Below are 17,779 nucleotides of genomic sequence, written 5' to 3'. Positions count from 1 at the left end.
TCATGGCTTTTGTCATAGCAACAGAAAGAAAAACAGAACCAAAAGACTTCCACAAAGTATTGCATCCAGATACCTTTGTAATATATTTCTTGTCTCCTATCCTTCAGCAGTCAAATCCATGGATGTGTAATTTAATTCTGGAAGTCTGATGTTTTCTTAAATGCATTACAAAACAATCAAAATGTACTCCTGGGGGGGTTGGCTAGAGAGACGGTTCAGTGGTTGAGAGTGTTTGCTCCTCTTGCAGAGGAGCAGATCTCAGTTTCCAGCAACTGTGTCAACTGGCATACACATATACATACAAATAATAACATACATAGCTTAGAAACTATATATATATATATATATATATATATATATATATATATATATATATATATATATATATATCCTGGGGTTGGGGTATAGTATAGTTCTGTGGTAAAATACTTGCATAATACATTGAAAACCCTATGTATAGCTCAGGGAAAGGGGAAAAATACTTGATTCTATATTGGCAACAAATCTCTCTTCATTTCTTCTTGACAATTTGCAGTCAGACCCTAGGTCCTAGAAACTATCTACATGCAGCAGTATCATAGATGCCCCCTCCCATTTCTGTAAATGTAGACCCTGTCCAGAATTCATATATCTTGGCCTGAACAAATACCTCCTAACTGCTGTATACATCTAGAAAAGGTTTTCTTTGGGCAGATGCAGGCTTCAAATACATCTTCTAAGAAATATCTTTTCAAATATTCTTACGTATGATATGATATTCAAAAGTTTCCTAAAATAAAATGAGTTAAGCATCCCTAAAATATGATTCTACTTTTCCCCTGCAGAGCAATTTCTCTCTACATCGCTTTTCATACTATCTTTCTAGTTAATTAATCACACGAGTTGCTCTAAGGCATATGTGACACAGGTGTGGCTTCACAATTTGTACTGGTAGCAAAACAGTACACTACAGTACACTAAAAGTAATTCTAGAAGGAGCTGATACTTACCCATAGATTCTGAAGTTTGACTGCCAACCACTCGGAGCAGCATAGGCTGACTGCTATCTGACCTCTGCAGCGAGGTAGAAGGAGAGGACACCGTGGTGCCATTCACCTTGGCCTCAGCCTGGGGCTAAAGGATGCAACGGAAGAATATTATTTTCCATAATAAACTCACAAACACTATAGGAATACTATAGACTCAAAAAATCAGATTGTTATAGACACCCAGGACTCAGACATTATTACCAATCCTACTTAGAAAATTCTCAGAAATTGAAGAACGCGTGATATTTTATTGTAGATATAATCCATGCATATATCTTTGCAGCTGAACTGTCTTCAGTTATAAAAGTGCAGAGAAATATAGATATGGTCAAACAAGATTTAAGACACAAAATTAAAAGGCTAAATGATTGAGAAGATCAAGTGAGAACAGCGTACATATAAAAGCCGTGAAGTATAAAGAACCACAATAGAAATGAACATTATTTTAATATTTAAATTCTTAGAAAACCTAGAGCATGTCTGGCTGGGGTCTGTTTTAATGCTATATCTTCCTAGGCTCCCAGCGGATGTGTAAATATTTAAATTACATGTTAGTGATTTGGAGAGGAAAAGAGCCTCAAGGTATACCACGAAGAAACGACTGACATTTCCTTATGAAATGCATTTCCAAGTGGTAAAACAAATGAACAGAAAGCAATCCCCAGACCAAAATCACATCGGGAGAGGAAAGGATGTCAAAGACATATTGAAAAGTACTTTAAAGTTGAAGTCCAAGCACCTGAGTTCTGTCTTTTGGTTTTGTTTAAAGGAGGAATGTGAAAGTTTGGAACTAGCCATCTTAGAGAGGTGGGGATGCCTTACTTGCTCCAGGAGCTGCCTCAGTCTATGTAACTGAGACTCCAGTTGTTTATTGTGGTCTTCCAGGATTTGCATCCTGGCTTCCAGACGTCCTTTGTGTTGGCGCAGTAGCTTGGCCTCAGCAATGAGTTCAGCATCCCTGGGACTCTGGGGAGAGGTGGGCATCATCTCAGGAGGAGACGGCAGTGGGGACAGGCCTTTATGCTCATGCTGCTGCTTCAGACGATCATATTCTGCTTGCAGATTTCTGTAGGTATCAGAAGTTAAGAAAGAAGAGGAAAACAATTTAGCCTCATCAGTAGATTTCATATCTCTGGCATACAGATGAAACTGACCACCACAAAACGACAGTGAACAAAAGAGAGGCACTAATGAATGGTTTGTATGAGGATGATCTTACCGATGTTAAAGGAACAAAATAAAATTGGAAGCTTTTGACTGGTGTGTGAGGAGAGATGTTTCTCAATTTTTTATGTCATACTAAAAGTCTCATGGGTGCTATGTTCAGATAAGGAAGCATCAGAAGATTTAATCATTTTGTAAATATTTCTTTCTAATGGGAGATTAAAATTTTATGCCTCGATTAAAACTTTTTCTTTAGAAAAAATCAAAGTATCAACAGAAATGTAGAATACACACACACACATGCACATACGCACGCATGCACACATGTACATACACTCACACACACATACAGAGTATGACCATGTGTACCTATCACCCAGCTTTAATAAACTTAACACCTGCCATAATCTGCCATAAACTGTGGCAGCCAAACCTGAAGCTACCCCAATGTACCTTATCAATCCCATACCATTCTCTCCTCAGCATCACTGCTAAAAAGATAATGCCATAGTGAATTCTATGTCCATCAATACCATGCATGTAGTCCTGTGTTACCTTGAAATTATGATGCTATTACTGTCTATTCTTAGGGAAAAATAGTCGCTTTGCATGATTCAATCTAGCATCATTCCTTTGCATGTTCTTAAATATTTCATTTAAGAACTTTCTGCTGAAGAATATACATACCGTTATAAGTTGCTCTGGCCTTCAACATCATTTCTGCAGCTGTATCCATGTCGGTACAAAATAGTGACTTTATTGCTATAAGGTTTTATCTTGTTGCTTGAATATGTCCAAGTTTTCAGTTTCCCACTATTACAAACCATGATGTAATGAACTTCCTTAACAGCAGTCTCTTTGGAAACCAGTTTAAAGGATTCTATAAATATACATCTTGATATAGGAGTTAGGGGTCTGTGTAAATGCTTCATATGCTGCACCAAAGTGGTCTCATAAATGGTTTTACCAATGCACTCTCTTAGCAGTAGTGAATGTAACATTCTCTTTGCCACACACTCTCATAAAAATAAAACCTTGGAATTACCAAACCTTCATACCTTTGACCATCTGATAGCTATATTTTAATCTTCACATTTCTGATCACTGGTGAGTTGAACTTCTGTCATAACTGACTGTTGATGGTTAATGTGAAATGTCTCCCATATGAATATGTTTTTAAATACTTGGTCCCCAGCTGCTGCTGCTGTTAGGGAAGGTTGTAGAACCTTAAAGAGGTAAAGTCTGGTTGTAGGTATCAGGTCAAGATTGGCAGGCCTTTCAGTGGGAGACGATGCACCTAATCCTGTAGAAACTAAATGCCCCAGGGAAGGGAAAGGCTGGGGGTAACATCCTCTTAGAGGCAATGGGGAGGAGGAATGAGGGGGAAAACTCCGAGAAGAGGGACCAGGTGGGGGGGCAATATTTGAGATGTAAATACATGAAATAATTAATTTAAAAAAAGATTGTAAGACCTTGAGCCTTTGTAGGCAGGGCCTGATATCCTGCTGAATTGTTTCATCCTTATTAAAGTTCTTGATAGAGTAGAGATGCCTATCCTTTTTAAGTTAATATATATAGGACATATTAGTTCATTCAATTATATTAATTTTTAGATTTGCTTACTTTGTTTTTGTGTGAGAGTATTTTGCCTGTATATATATATATATATATATATATACATATATATATACATATATATGTAAATATACACATAGATATTATATATATGAATATATATACAAATGCTTTACATACAGAATTTATAATAGGATACTGAATATATAATATACAACACAGTAGAATATACAATAGGATATAATATACAATAGGAAAAGAATATATATATATGTATGTATGCATATGTGAATACATAAATACATATATATGTTCTAGGCCCTACTGATAGAGATAACAGCTATATAACTCATTGATTATGGATGAATCTAACTAGTACCTGACTAGAACCTTCACCACTATTGACTAGCTTTCATGGTACTGAACTACCGTTTGCTGCAGGCCACCAAAGGGGAAAGGTAGACACAGATCCAGCTACAAACTCTTTGAACTTCATTGATGACTTTGATGCAATAGTGGTACAAAAGTTGTGAGAGTTGCCAACCAGTATTTGATTACAACTAAGGAGCAGTACACAAGATGGAGCCCATTCCTGATACTGCTCAGGTGGCTGAGAACCTGAGACTAGATAGACCATGTACCTAAGGAGAAAACCAAATACCACTGTTCTGCTGAGAGAATGTAGCCATGAAATGAATCAATAGTATTTTTCTATATCCATAGATCAGTGTCTTGCTCGGCCATCATCAGAGAAGTGTCCTCCTGTGGTAAGTACATAGGAACAAATACAAAGACCTACAACTGGACAATGACCAGCAAGTGATAAACTTTGGAACACTCAGTCCTTATAGGGATATCTCCGTCAAATCCTCCCCATAACAGTTCAGGGAGCTTTGTGAAGGAGGCAGAAAAATTGTATGAGCCAGTGCGGATGGAAGACAGCAAGCAAACAAGGCCTTCTAAACACCACAGGACTGATACACCTATGAACTCCCAGACGGTGTGACAGGATGCACAGAGCCTGCACAGGGCTAAGCCACATGGGTTCCTAGCAGTAAGGGGGGAAGTGGGCACACAGCCCGATCTCCAACTGACAATAACCCACAAAGAAAACATTAGTTTCCTCCAATGGAGTCTCTCTGGGTAGCTAGGTATATAAACCACACTCACTCAACGGCAGGTTCAATGGCCAGCCATAGATGACTAACACAAAATGAAGTCCGGGGTGTTTTTGGAAGGATTTGTCTTATAATGCTTTCTTTGGGTAAGTTTTTTTTTTATCTCACAAATCTTTTGCTTATATAGTATGGTTTCTGATTTCATGTTTTCATGGGATCTCCCCACCCCACTCTGTGTTTGTGTGTATTTCTGTGTGGATATGCAACTGTATGCTTCTTAGGCTTTTCCTTTGGCTCTTTTTTCCCCTGAATGTTTGCTTGTTTTGCCCTAATCAGGTGTGTGTGTGTGTGTGTGTGTGTGTGTGTGTGTGTGTGTGTGTGTGTGTGTGTTTAGTTGCCCATTTTCTAATGAAAAAAAGACAGAGAGATAAAGAAAGAATGTGAGTTAGGGTAAGTGTGGAGAATCTGGGAGGAGTTCGGGGAGGAGAAACTTGGATCAGAATATATTGTATGTAAAACAGCTATTTTCAATGAAAGTTAAATTATATATAAAAACTGTGGACCAGGGAGATGGCTTAACAGGTCAAGTGTGCAGGCAAACTTGACCTGAATTCAATCAGTAGAACTTAAATAGTGGAGAGAACCAACTTGTACATTTTGTCCTCTGACCCCTTAAGTGTGGAACTTAACCCAACACACATAGAAAACAAATAGCAGGTTCTTTAAAAATTAATTTTTTACCTTTTTCATTTGGGACTTTAATTTTTACAAAATCTTTTTGTATATAGTGTGAACCTATGATCTAATTTTACTTTCCTCTCACAGATGAGCATTGATAGCAACACCACTCACTACTTGGTCTTTGTCATTGCCTCTGCAGAACATCAAGTGTTCATCAACACACAGTTGTACTTATGTACTCTCTACTCTATTTCATTGGTTTGTATAACTTTAAATCAATTGCTGGTAGGACTTCACATTTCCACTCTATTCTTCCTCAAAATTATCTAGGTTATTGTAATCTCTTTGATCTGTATGATTTTCATATCAAATTTTCATATTTTATGAAAATCCCTGATCACATTTTGAGTTTGAATTATATTGAATTTAGATATTAAAACTGAGAAGAACTAAGTTTATATAATTGAGTTTTCACACACAGGAATGTTACAAAGCTCTTCATTATTTTTGTGTTATAGCTACAATATTTCATATCCATGGCTTTATGTATTTCTCTTTTGTTTCTCTGTTGATTTTCAATGCCATTTGCTATTATTGTTTGAAATGGGGGTCTCACTATGTAGGCCTGGCTGGCCTGGAATTCTGTACATAGACCTGCATGGCCTCAAAATCACAGAGATCCTCCTGCTTCTGTCCTCTAGTGCCTAGATTAAAAGTGTGGACCCATTAATGATTACTTTTTATTTTTACAGTTTTTAGAAAGTTTGGGATGCATTTCTCAATCTCTGCATCAACTATATATATATATATATATATTACTTGATTTAATTTGTTTACTTATATTTTGTAATGTTTGTGAACTTTTAAATTCAACACATTGTGATTTAGAGGTACAGTTTTTTTCTATTTCCAACCATTTTTCTAATCATTTTGGTCTACTTTTTAATTCAGTTAACATTTTATCCGGATATGATCTAGTTCTAGCTCATAATCATCTTTAAATGAGTATTTAAAAATATGTATGTTCCTTTCCATAAGACAGTATACATAAAGTCCATTAATGTTGGCATTGTCTGTGTGTTTACTAAATTTCTGATAACATGCAGCTAACCAATTTCTTAGATGAATGTTGAAATAATCTATTAGTTTCTCCTTTTGAATCTATTATAACCTACTTACATGGGGCTTTATGCAGTTATAGGTATAAAGACTTAGATTGTTATTGATTTTTTTCCCTCGATAACTGTTCCACTCAGTTCTGGTTATACTCAATTGCCATTCTAGGGAATACAGACAATATTATGGAATACAAGTATCTTAATGCTTTGGAAGTTACTGAACATACAATTACAAACAAGGATACTCTGCCTTTGACACCCTTCTGGTTACAATAACTAGCAAACTAAAATTTTGGATTTCAGCAAATTTCAGATTTTAGTAATCTAAAACAGATTTCAGCTGTTCTTAGATAATTATTTCTCTAGACAAGATAAATGAAGAAGTTCTGGCCAGGAGCAAAGAGGAGATTTTCCATTGAATAATATATGAGACAGTCAGATTATCTCATGAAGAAGGTTTAACATTAGAGAAATGGCTTGTGCTCCAGACTAAAAAATTTAGGGTCAAATAAATCTAGATTCCACAATGACACAGGAAACTCTTAATCTGTTATTATTTTAGCCGTACCTCGTACTAAACTGCACAAAAATTTCAGGAATTTAAAGTCATGAAGGAAATCAATCTTTGATCTTTTTGATTTATAAGAACAGAATCAATCACTAGACTATACCGACTGAGATCCTCTTGCAATCAATCTCCAAGAGCTGTTTGTGAAGTAAGTGTGTTTCTTAACAATCACCACTGGTAAAGCAGTGATACAAACTTCATGGATGTTTACTTCCCTTCAGCCAGACTCTGCATCTCTGCATCTCTACATCTAAACCAAATTTATGTAGTTGTCCAAATTAATTAAATCCAATTCGTGAGCATTTTATCAAGCAATCAGTTAACTGTTTCTAGGAAATGGAAGCTATGTTCAGAGGTGTTCATTCCACAGCAACAATCTTTATTTTCCCTTCCTTGTATCATGCAGTTTTACATACACACACACACACACACACACACACACACACACACACACACACACACACACACACACACACGCGCGCGCGCGCGCAGGCACTACTATTGGGGCTAAGGAGGGGTGTTTTAGTTAGGCAGTTAAGAGTTCTTCTAGAGGACCTAGATTTATTTCCTAGCATCCATCTGATGGTTTACAATGGCCCTTCATCCCAGTTTCAAAAGAGCCAACATTCTCTTCTGACCTCCATGGTCAGCAGGCACTTACACAAATGTAAGTAAAACATTCATACACATAAATAAATATTAAAAGAAAACCACTTCCCTTGAAATAGTAGAATTGATATTTGTAAATTGTTGTTAATCCTTCCTTTTACCAAACTGGGTCACTAGTGGTGCTCTTCAGTACCACTAGTTTGCACATTTACTTCTGAATGATGTAACAATGTTATTACTGTTTTGTCACTTACTGTCATAAAGATAGAACAGAAGACTATCTCTTCTAGAGACATCTTTCTTGTTATACTGATTCTGTGGTCCAGTTGTCCACAAGCCTCTTTTTGTAAGTTAGCACTTAAGCGTCTTTGTGGGAAACATGATTAAGTATATACAACACATTTCATTTCTAGTTTTCTGTCTTTCGATGACAGAAGCTCAGGCTAATCACCCAAGGCTTCTCAAAGCTGAGGTATAACGAACACTAACTGCTGTACATAGATTTTTCTTTCTACACAGTTACTGGCCTCTTGGGAGAACATTTAATTGAAGACTCACATCCTTCTTAAATTCTGAAATACATTTATAGTTAGTTTTTTTAGCCCCTTTGTGTAATTCTTTCCATTTTCTTCTGAAAAGCCCTTAAATGTCAAGGTCAATCCTAAAGGTCAGTTCTCTACTTCTCTTAATTATGCACTTGTGTATCTTGTCCTTCCCCCTCAGCTTTGTGTATACCGTGTTTCTAAGCATATTATTTTCCTTCCCTTCCCTAACCTTTCACCCAGTTCGGTCAAATGTATAGTTTGTGGAGTTTACAAAATGTCAATGGCTTTTTCATTTGTAAAGAATCAGATTTTAGTGAATGGTACTCCTTTATTTATATCTTTGATTGTCATGAATGCAATTTCAAGCAATATTTGTTGTAACATTCTCTAGACTCCATCTTTTGATGGTCCATTGGAGGGAGGCGTGCTATCATTACTTCTTTTGGACTCTCGGTGAAAACATGCTCGAAAAACATGTGCCTAGGTTTTCCTTTATCTTTGTTCTTCTGAACTTCTCTTTCTGTGTGTCAACTGACTTTGAGGCTGCTCCCATTCACCATTTTGGGAGTGATAGTCTACAACCATATCTTCTGTTGGCATCTACACTGAGTGATGTAGAAACACCACACATCTCACCACCAGGCAGTAGGCAGATTGTTTCAGATGCTGCTTTCAAGGCTGTAGTGCTGACCCACCTACCAGCCTCCCATGCTCTATACATTAGCCTCATGTTTGGATTTAAGTTGTTGTTCGATAAAGAGGTCAAAATGTCTGTGCTCAAGTACAAGTGTGTGTGTGTGTGTGTGTGTGTGTGTGTGTGTGTGTGTGTGTATGTATATGTATATGTATATGTATATGTATATGTATATGTATATGTATATGTATTTTGTGTGGCCCTGATTTCGAACAGCAATCTTGGCTCTGGGTACCCACTGTCTAAAGATAATTTTAAATCACTTTTATGATATCAGGAGCTGGAAGACCACAAATTTATCTCATTTATTGCTCACTACCATCTGTTTAGCTTTTCTTGCCATTTCTGGTCCACAAAGATATTTATCTAATTTTAAAGTTAAGCTATGTCCTTCTCATTTTTCATCTCATATATTAACTGCCACTAGATAAATGCGAGAGCAAAGGAAGATGACTTAGTATAAGAGCTAATCTCATCTTAATCAGAGGAAACCAGGGCATACAGATTTTTTCAGATGTATAGTCAAGGTTCTCTTAGTATTAATTCATTCCACGATGCACTACTCCAATGAGTCAATCAAGCATTCATTCCCTAAATAAAAATATGATAAACTTATGGCTTTTAGCTTTAATTAAGTAACTTGATTGATTGCTTACTACCCTGAGGCTTTGATGTGACACATCTTGTTATGCCAAGAGTTCTGATATGATATGCAACTCAGGGAAAGTCTCTTTACAAGGTCTCATTTTATAGCCATGGGTGGTTTAGAATTCACTATATAACCCAGGCTAGCCTCTCAACTAAAGGTGGTTTCTCAGCCAACAATTAAATAAGATGTAAAGTTCTTTAAGTCTAAATTCTTTTTTAAGTGACTTATAAATGCTCAGATTTATCAAGAAGCATTGATACATGAGGCTGAATTTGAGATGACAAAAAACTAATTTTTTTTTAATGTGTAGGTATGAGTGTTTGCCTGTAGGTGTATCTGTGCAACATGGGCGTGGCTACTTCACATGGAAGCCAGAACAGGGCACTTGATCTCCTGGAACTGGAGTTATAAATGGATGAAAGCCATCATGAGTGTGTTGAGAATTGAACTCAGATCCTCTAGAAGAACAGAAGTGGCTATAACCCAGGAGCCATCTCTTCAGTCCCATGGAGACAAGTTTAATTAAATGAAGCTTTGGCTTTAGGTTTTGCTTTGTTTTGTTCTTCAAATACAGCTTTGTAATAAGGTCTAGGCACATTGAGAACTTAATGTATAGTCCAGGCTGACCCAGAACTTATGGTCTTTCTGCATTAAGCATGTGCCATAATGCCAATTGCTTTAAAATAAATACAGTCATGGTCACAGGACTTTTAGGTTATATTTTTGTTAGAGATTGGGCAACACAGCTTTTCAGCTTGGTGTATCTATTCACATAGCTAAAATTATATACTTTTAAAACATACTATAATGCTAGAATTATTTAAGATTTATGTTGTTTTTAATTGTGGGTGAGGGGCTACATATATACATGAGTCAGACAACAATACTGGATCCCTTGGAGCTGGACTGAGAAGTAGTTGTAAGTTATCTGGCATTGGAGCCGAGAATTAAACTCAAGTCCTCTTAATCACAGAGCCATCTTTCCAGTGTCTAGATTTTTTTTTAATCCAGTGTTTATAAGACATGTACAGGAGGTTATTCCCTTAAATTATTGATAAGATACTACTATATAACTGCCATTTCAAGGTAAGAGGCTTTACATTGTTTGAGACAATGTTTTGTTGTGCAGTACCAATTTGCCTGGAATTGCTGACCCTTTTCCCTCCACCTCCAAGTGCTGGGATTATAGATATGCTATGGCTCTCAAGGTGAATTGTTTTAAAGAGTTTGCACGAGTACACAATTTACTCATTTTAACAGTCGCTTACAAATTTACATCCCTAACTGATACATACCAGCTTCTTGAAGCTGTAAATCTCACCCCTACTGATTCTTTAATTGTTAGGATGAAGTCATGGAGTAATTTCAATATAGATGAATATATGTCAGGGATCAGACAATAACTCCACAGAGAATCTATTTACATTCTTGATTATCTTGTAAATTGTATTTTTCTCAGAGCTCCCTAAAGAACACTAATTCAAATTCATTGCACATGGCTTCTGTCACTATGATTTCTTCTTGTAGCCAGTCATCCTAAAAAATTTTCCCATTCCATTATTAATTTCTTATTCTCTATAGAGCTAAAACAACCTTCCATGTTATACATACATAGTTGTTGCTGATTAATTTTGTCACAAAGTGTACAAACTCTGTTGCCCAGGTACAAACTTACATTTCCTAAGCACCTAATGGGCAGAAAAGTTGGCATGGTTTATTGACTCATCGCTACTAGGTGGGAACGTGAAAGCAACTGGTCCCTTGCAATGATTTACAAGTATCTCTAAGGCAATGCTAACTAGCATAGATAACTACAACAGTCCTTTGTAACCTCTACTAATTTGCAGAGATAAAATGATTTCACATAGGTCATCTACTCTTTAAATGGAACTCCCCTTCTAAGAGTAATTATATAGGTATTTAAATATATATGTGAATTAAAAAATGAAAGTAATTTTCCAATGATCAATATATTCTTAAACATTATTGTACATTACAGTATTTAATAAGTCTGAGCCCACATAGGGTCAATATGTAGTATTTGTAGAAAAGGGACAGATCAGAGACATTAGAAATCCTTATACAATATTAAAAGCGATGCAACCAAATCTACCAAGATTTTTATTGACAGAATAAATCATATAAAACTATGAGCCACTACATACTTACTGAATTAGTAGTTCCTTTTTCAAAAAGACATAATAGTCCGCCGGCATGATACATTTGAAACTGGAAACTGAACAAACCTTTTCAATCATAACTATTTAAAGCTATATCAAAATACGTTATCAAACACCAAGTTAAAAATGCCTGTAGACTAGATAGAAAAGATATTCATATGACTTGGCATTACCAATGTTAATTAAGAAGAATCTCACATTGTAGGAAATAATAATGTGCATATTTTGGATCTGCCTTGAGCAAAACAGTAAAAATGGGAGGACTCCCCCAGGCTCATTCCTAATCCTTTTTTTTTTTCCTTAACAGGGTCTCCCTTTTGAAAAAATCAGAGTTCTTAATTCCTATTGAAATTTACTAGGTGTAAAGGTCTTATATAAGAAACGTAATACTTACTGGGATTTTAGAATAATTCATCATTTCTTCCAGGGTTGTATGCATTTTAAAATAGATGTCAAAGCATACAGTGGAGAGAAAAAACATCAGGAGAAAAATCTGAACAATATAACTTTTTGACACCTTGTCTTTCTGTTGCCTTTCACCACCCTTGGCAGAGGAGGGAATGAAAATGGAATTTGAGAGATGATGTCTAGAAAGACCTTGATTTACTCCCTGCTGAAATGGAGCAACTGACTTAAGCACTAATCTCATTATGAGGATTGAAGAGCCAATGTCACTGGTCTGTATTCTGTGTGTAAATTGTTCTTGGGACTAAGCTTTGTTCATACCATGTATTCCACAAATGTTGGTTGCAATATAGTGTTGTTTCAGCTGCTCTTATTTTCCCCTCTTTCTGTATCTCTGTCTCTATCTCCATGTCTCTTTCTGTTTCTCTCTCTCCCTCCCTTCCTTCCTCCCTCTCTCTCTCTCTCTCTCTCTCTCTCTCTCTCTCTCTCTCTCTCTCTCTCTCTCTCTGTTTTGTGGTTTTCAGATTTGGAGCCTCAGGTGTGCTGAAAATTCCCTATCAGAAAACACTACTTAGATAATCCTAAATGAAAACAATCTATGAAACTGTAATGAGCTTGGTAGAAAATGTAAATATATAGTGCGAGGAAAGTGAATTAGCCTTCTAAATCTGCCTGATGTTCACTTGAGTTCTAGCCCCTAGCCATGTTATAGCTACTACCTCCAAACTTTGCAATTAGTGTGCATTTCCCACCATCTGTGCTTTAGTGAAGTTTATCAAGGATGAACACTTAGGAAAAATAAAGTTACTTAGTTAAAATCATGATGAGAACTCCTTGGGTTTGATCAACTATGGTAGTTGCTTAAGAAAACTGTCAAATAATACCCAGATTACCATTAAAATAAATTATTTGGGGTCAAGTTGACTAGGGTAATGTATCTAGATGCTATATTTTCTGAGTATGCCACTGACACATCAATCTAATGTTTTGCTCAAATCCAAAAAAAAAAACCATAAAAAACAAAAAACCCTCCACCAGAACTTAACAATATTAACTAGCTTTACAGATTTACAGATTCTTCACAAATTAATGATTAGGTGCTATACACATTATTATCTATAGGAGAAATATGTTTCTCATCTGTTCAGCAAAAGTGGAGGAGTCATAATAAATCCTAGACACACTCTGTGAAAATAAATCTGACAAGGAAAACATGGTAGCAGATATTCTTCTCTAACCAAAAGGCCAACCAGGACTGGAGGTGAATTAGTCAAGTCCCTAGGAAGAGTATCACTGGAAAAAGTGTTTGGGTTTTCAGACAAGTATGGTGAAATGTCAAAGTTTCATGATCTATGCTCAGCAATAAGGTTTAATAGCCGCTAAGAGAGTCATAATTTTACACTTTATATGTTCTAACTTGAGCCCCTCTTATGTAGTTAAACAAGGTCTTAAGTTCTCCCAATAAATTCAACCTAATGGCATATTTTCCACTTTCTGAAATGTACTGTTTAACACTCTTACCATATTTGATATCTTGTATTCCATTGACAGAAATTTAAAAAAATGTTTTTCAAAATAATTCCCTTTACTTGTATAAGTAGCCAATATGTCAAAATAACCCAAATATCCAACTTATGAATAGATATAAAAATGGGATGTGCCCATACAATAGAATGCTAGTCAGCATTAAAAAAATGAAGTTAAGTTACCCAAAAAATTCTACCAGAGAACTCCTAAACCTGATAAACAACTTCAGCAAAGTGGATTGATACAAAATTAACTCAAAGGAAGCAGTAGCTTTCTTTTATACAAATGATAAATGGGATGAGGGAGAAATTAGGGAAATTAATCCTTCATAATAACCACGAATAATATAAAATATCTTGATGTAACGGCAACCAAGCAAGTGAAAGATCTGTATGACAAGAACTTCAAGTCTCTGAAGAAAGAAATTGAAGATCTCAGAAGATGAAAAGATCTCCCATGCTCATGGATCAGTACGACTAATATAGTAATAATGGCCATCTTGCCTAAAGCAATCTACCAATTCAATGCAATACCCAAATTTCCAACACAATCCTTTACATATTGTGAAAAAGCAATTATTAACTTCAATGGAAAAATAAAAAACCCAAGAGAGTAAAACAATCTGGTAAATAAAAGAACTTTTAGAGGTATCACTAGCCCTGACTTCAAGCTATAGTACAGAGCAATGGCAATAAAAACCACAGTGTATTGGCATTACAGGCAGGTTAATCAATAAAATAGAATTGAAGACCCAGAAATAAGCCCATATACCTATAGACACTTGATTTTTGATAAACAAGACAAAGACATACAGTGGGGGAAAAAAGAAAGCATCTCCAACAAATGGTTCTGGTCTAACTGGATGTCTGCATGTAGAAGAACACAAAGAGATCCGTATTTATCATCCTGCATAAAACTCAAGTTCAAGGAGATCAAAGAGCTCAACATAAAACCAGACCACTGAATCTAATAGAAGAGATACTTGAGCATACTTGCACAGAAGACAAATTTCTGAACAGAACACCAATTGCTCAGGCACTAAGATCAATAATTAATAAACGAGAGCTCATGAAACTGAAAAGCTTTTGCAAGACTAAGGACAAAATGGCAGCGTACAGAATTGGAAAAGTTCTTCAACATTACATCTGACAGAGGAATAAAATCCAAAATATTTAAATAACTCAAAAATTAGATACAAACAAACCAGATTACTCAATTAAAATGGTGTGCAGAGATAAACAGAGAATTCTTGAATGATTTAGAAGCACTTAAAGAAATGTTCAAACTCCTTAGTCATCAGGGAAATGCAAATCAAAACGACTCTGAGATTCTTATTCTATCTTACACCATCAGAAGAGCTCATGATGGCGAGGATGTGGAGCAAGGGGAACACTCTTCCATTGTCGGTGGGACTGCAGACTGGTATTAACTGCTCTCAAAATCAATCTGGCAGTTTCTTTAAAAAGTGGGAATAGTTTTTACCTGAAATCGCAGCTATACCACTCCTGGGCATATATGTAAAAAGATGCTTGAACAGCCCACAAAGACACTTGCTCAACTATGTTCATAGCAACTTTATTTTTAATAGCTAGAAACTGTAAATGATCTAGATGCCCCTAAACTGAATAAAGAAAATGTGGTACATTTACACAATAGAATGTTACTCAGGTATTAAAAATGAAGACATCATGAAATTTGCAGCCAAATGGATAGAACTAGAAAATATTATCCTGAGAGAGGTAACTCAAACCCAGAAAGACATGCATGGTATGTATTCACTTATAAGTGGGTATTAGCTATAAAGTACAGGATAGTTATGCTACATACATTTACAGAACAAAAGAAAGTAATAAGGAGGGCCAAAGGGAGGATGTGTGAATCTTACTCAGACTGGGAAACAAAATACTCATTGGAGGTGGATGGAGGTGGGGGGAGGAAATGGGTAGGAGAGTGGGTTCGGAGGGGAATGGGGATGGGGATCAAGTGTGGGGAGAGGCAAGGCAGAAGAGGGCTGGAAGTATGAACAGAAATCAATGGGAAGCATTTGTGGGACTAGCTGGAAACTTAGGACAAGGGAGGCTCTGAGGAGTTTATAGAGGTAATCCTAGCTGAGACTCCAACCAGTGGGGTATATGGAAACTGAAATAGCCAGCAGGGATTTCCAGTGGAGAGGAGGAGGACATCAATTTATCCACAAAACCTTCAACCTAAAATTTGTCTTACCTACAAGATGCAATTTTTTTTCTGTCACAGTACAAATTACAAAAAGTATTTTCCCTCCACATATTTATATAACACATGTATGCACCTAGAACTCAGTAGACAGTGAAAGGTGAAACACTATCTCATACCTATCAAGAGCTCCTATTTGAGTGTGTGGAGCATTGTTTATTTCTGCCACAGTAATAAACATTAGGAAAATTTAAAATGACTAGGAATCATGTGGATGCTTCAGTCTTTCTTAGAAGGGGGAATAAAATACTCACAAGAGGAAATACTTAGACAAAGTGTGGAGCAGAGACTGAAGGAAAGGCCATCCAGAGACTGCCACACCTAGGGATCCATCCCACATACAGTCACCAAACCCAGAAACTATTACGGATGCCAAGCAGTGCATGCTGACAGGAGCCTGATTATAGCTGTGTGAGCCTGGCCAATACAGATGTGGATGCTCATAGCCAACTATTGGACTGAGAATGGGGTCCCCAATAGAGAAGTTAGAGAAAGGACTGAAGGAGATGAAGGGGTTTTCATCCCTATAGGAAGAACAATGATATCAACCAGCCAGATACCCCAGAGCTCCCAGGGACTAAACCACCAACACAAAGTACACATGAAGCAACCCATGGCTCCAGGTGCATATGTAGTAGAGGATGGCCTTGTTGGGCATCAATGGGAGAAGATGCCCTTGGTCCTGTGAAGGTTTGATGCCTCAGTGTAGGGGAATGCCAGGGCAGGGAGGTGGGAGGGAATGGTCAGTTGGGTAGGGAGCACCCTCATAGAAGCAGTGGGGGAGGAATGGGGTAGAGAGTTTCCGGAGGGGGAACTGGGAAAGGGAATAACAATTGAAATGTAAATAAGAATTACCCAAGTTAATAAAGATGGAGAAAAAATGTAAATAAAGAAATACATAGGTTACTTACTTTTAAAACTATTCCTCTGATTTGTTAGGAAATTATAGAAAAAGAACGTATATGAATTTATTTGCTTAGGACCTATAATTACAGTGTAAAGAGTGGTACTTTGTAGCAGACACAGAGGTTACCTTTTAATTATTAAGATAAAAATACAGAATGGAAGAAGTTAGCCATTTGCAGAAGCCTCTCAAGAAGCACACCATAAGGCCCTTGGTGTTTGATCTATATACACGTTCTTTCTAGATGGAGTCCTTTCTGTGTCCTCTATGATTGTGACCTTCCCCCACAACTCACTTAAGCTCCTTACTCAAGACTTATCTCTTAAAACTCCAGACCTTTTTTTCAACATTCTTTCAGATGACTCTATGACTCTCTATGGATTGGAACATGCTCATCAACAAGCCATACAAGGTGGGTGTACTGAGCATTCTTCTTTAAAATTTTAGTGTTTCCTGAAGTAGCATTGCACAGTTCCATATGATAAGTACACATATTATAAATTCATATTTACAAAGTACTTTAAAGCTACATTTGCATTCCTGTTATAAGGTAAAGGGACAGAAAACAAGTCTTCTTCTGTGTTGGCTACACATGTTAAACTTGTGACCTAGCAAGTGTGAGAAGCAAGAAGAGGCCATTGTATATAAAACATTTTTCTAAAAAATGTACTATTCTGCCTTCTTTGGCAACTTTCAAACTTTCAAAAGCCAAACAGTGAACAACTATGTATTTTATAATAGTAACTTCATTGTATCAAAGTATTAGTGGAATCTTTTGTTCA

The 17,779-nt window shown here is 36.5% G+C and overlaps 1 protein-coding gene across 20 annotated transcripts in view; it reads right to left on the bottom strand.

The window, feature by feature from the left end:
- The window catches only part of Dmd (dystrophin), a 2,367,748-nt gene that overhangs the window by 25,013 nt on the left and 2,324,956 nt on the right, over nucleotides 1–17,779 (bottom strand). For all 20 annotated transcript variants that reach the window (XM_063279795.1, XM_063279798.1, XM_063279800.1 and 17 more), the window contains 2 exons: nucleotides 1,851–2,094; nucleotides 990–1,113 (listed from right to left, as the gene is read on the bottom strand). In XM_063279795.1, coding sequence (XP_063135865.1) covers nucleotides 990–1,113; nucleotides 1,851–2,094 — 368 coding nt within the window. The remainder of the gene's footprint in view (nucleotides 1–989; nucleotides 1,114–1,850; nucleotides 2,095–17,779) is intronic.

Source organism: Rattus norvegicus, chromosome X (genome assembly GCF_036323735.1).
Source record: "Rattus norvegicus strain BN/NHsdMcwi chromosome X, GRCr8, whole genome shotgun sequence".
NCBI lineage: Eukaryota > Metazoa > Chordata > Mammalia > Rodentia > Muridae > Rattus > Rattus norvegicus.
This window is presented reverse-complemented; position numbering and strand designations above follow the sequence as displayed.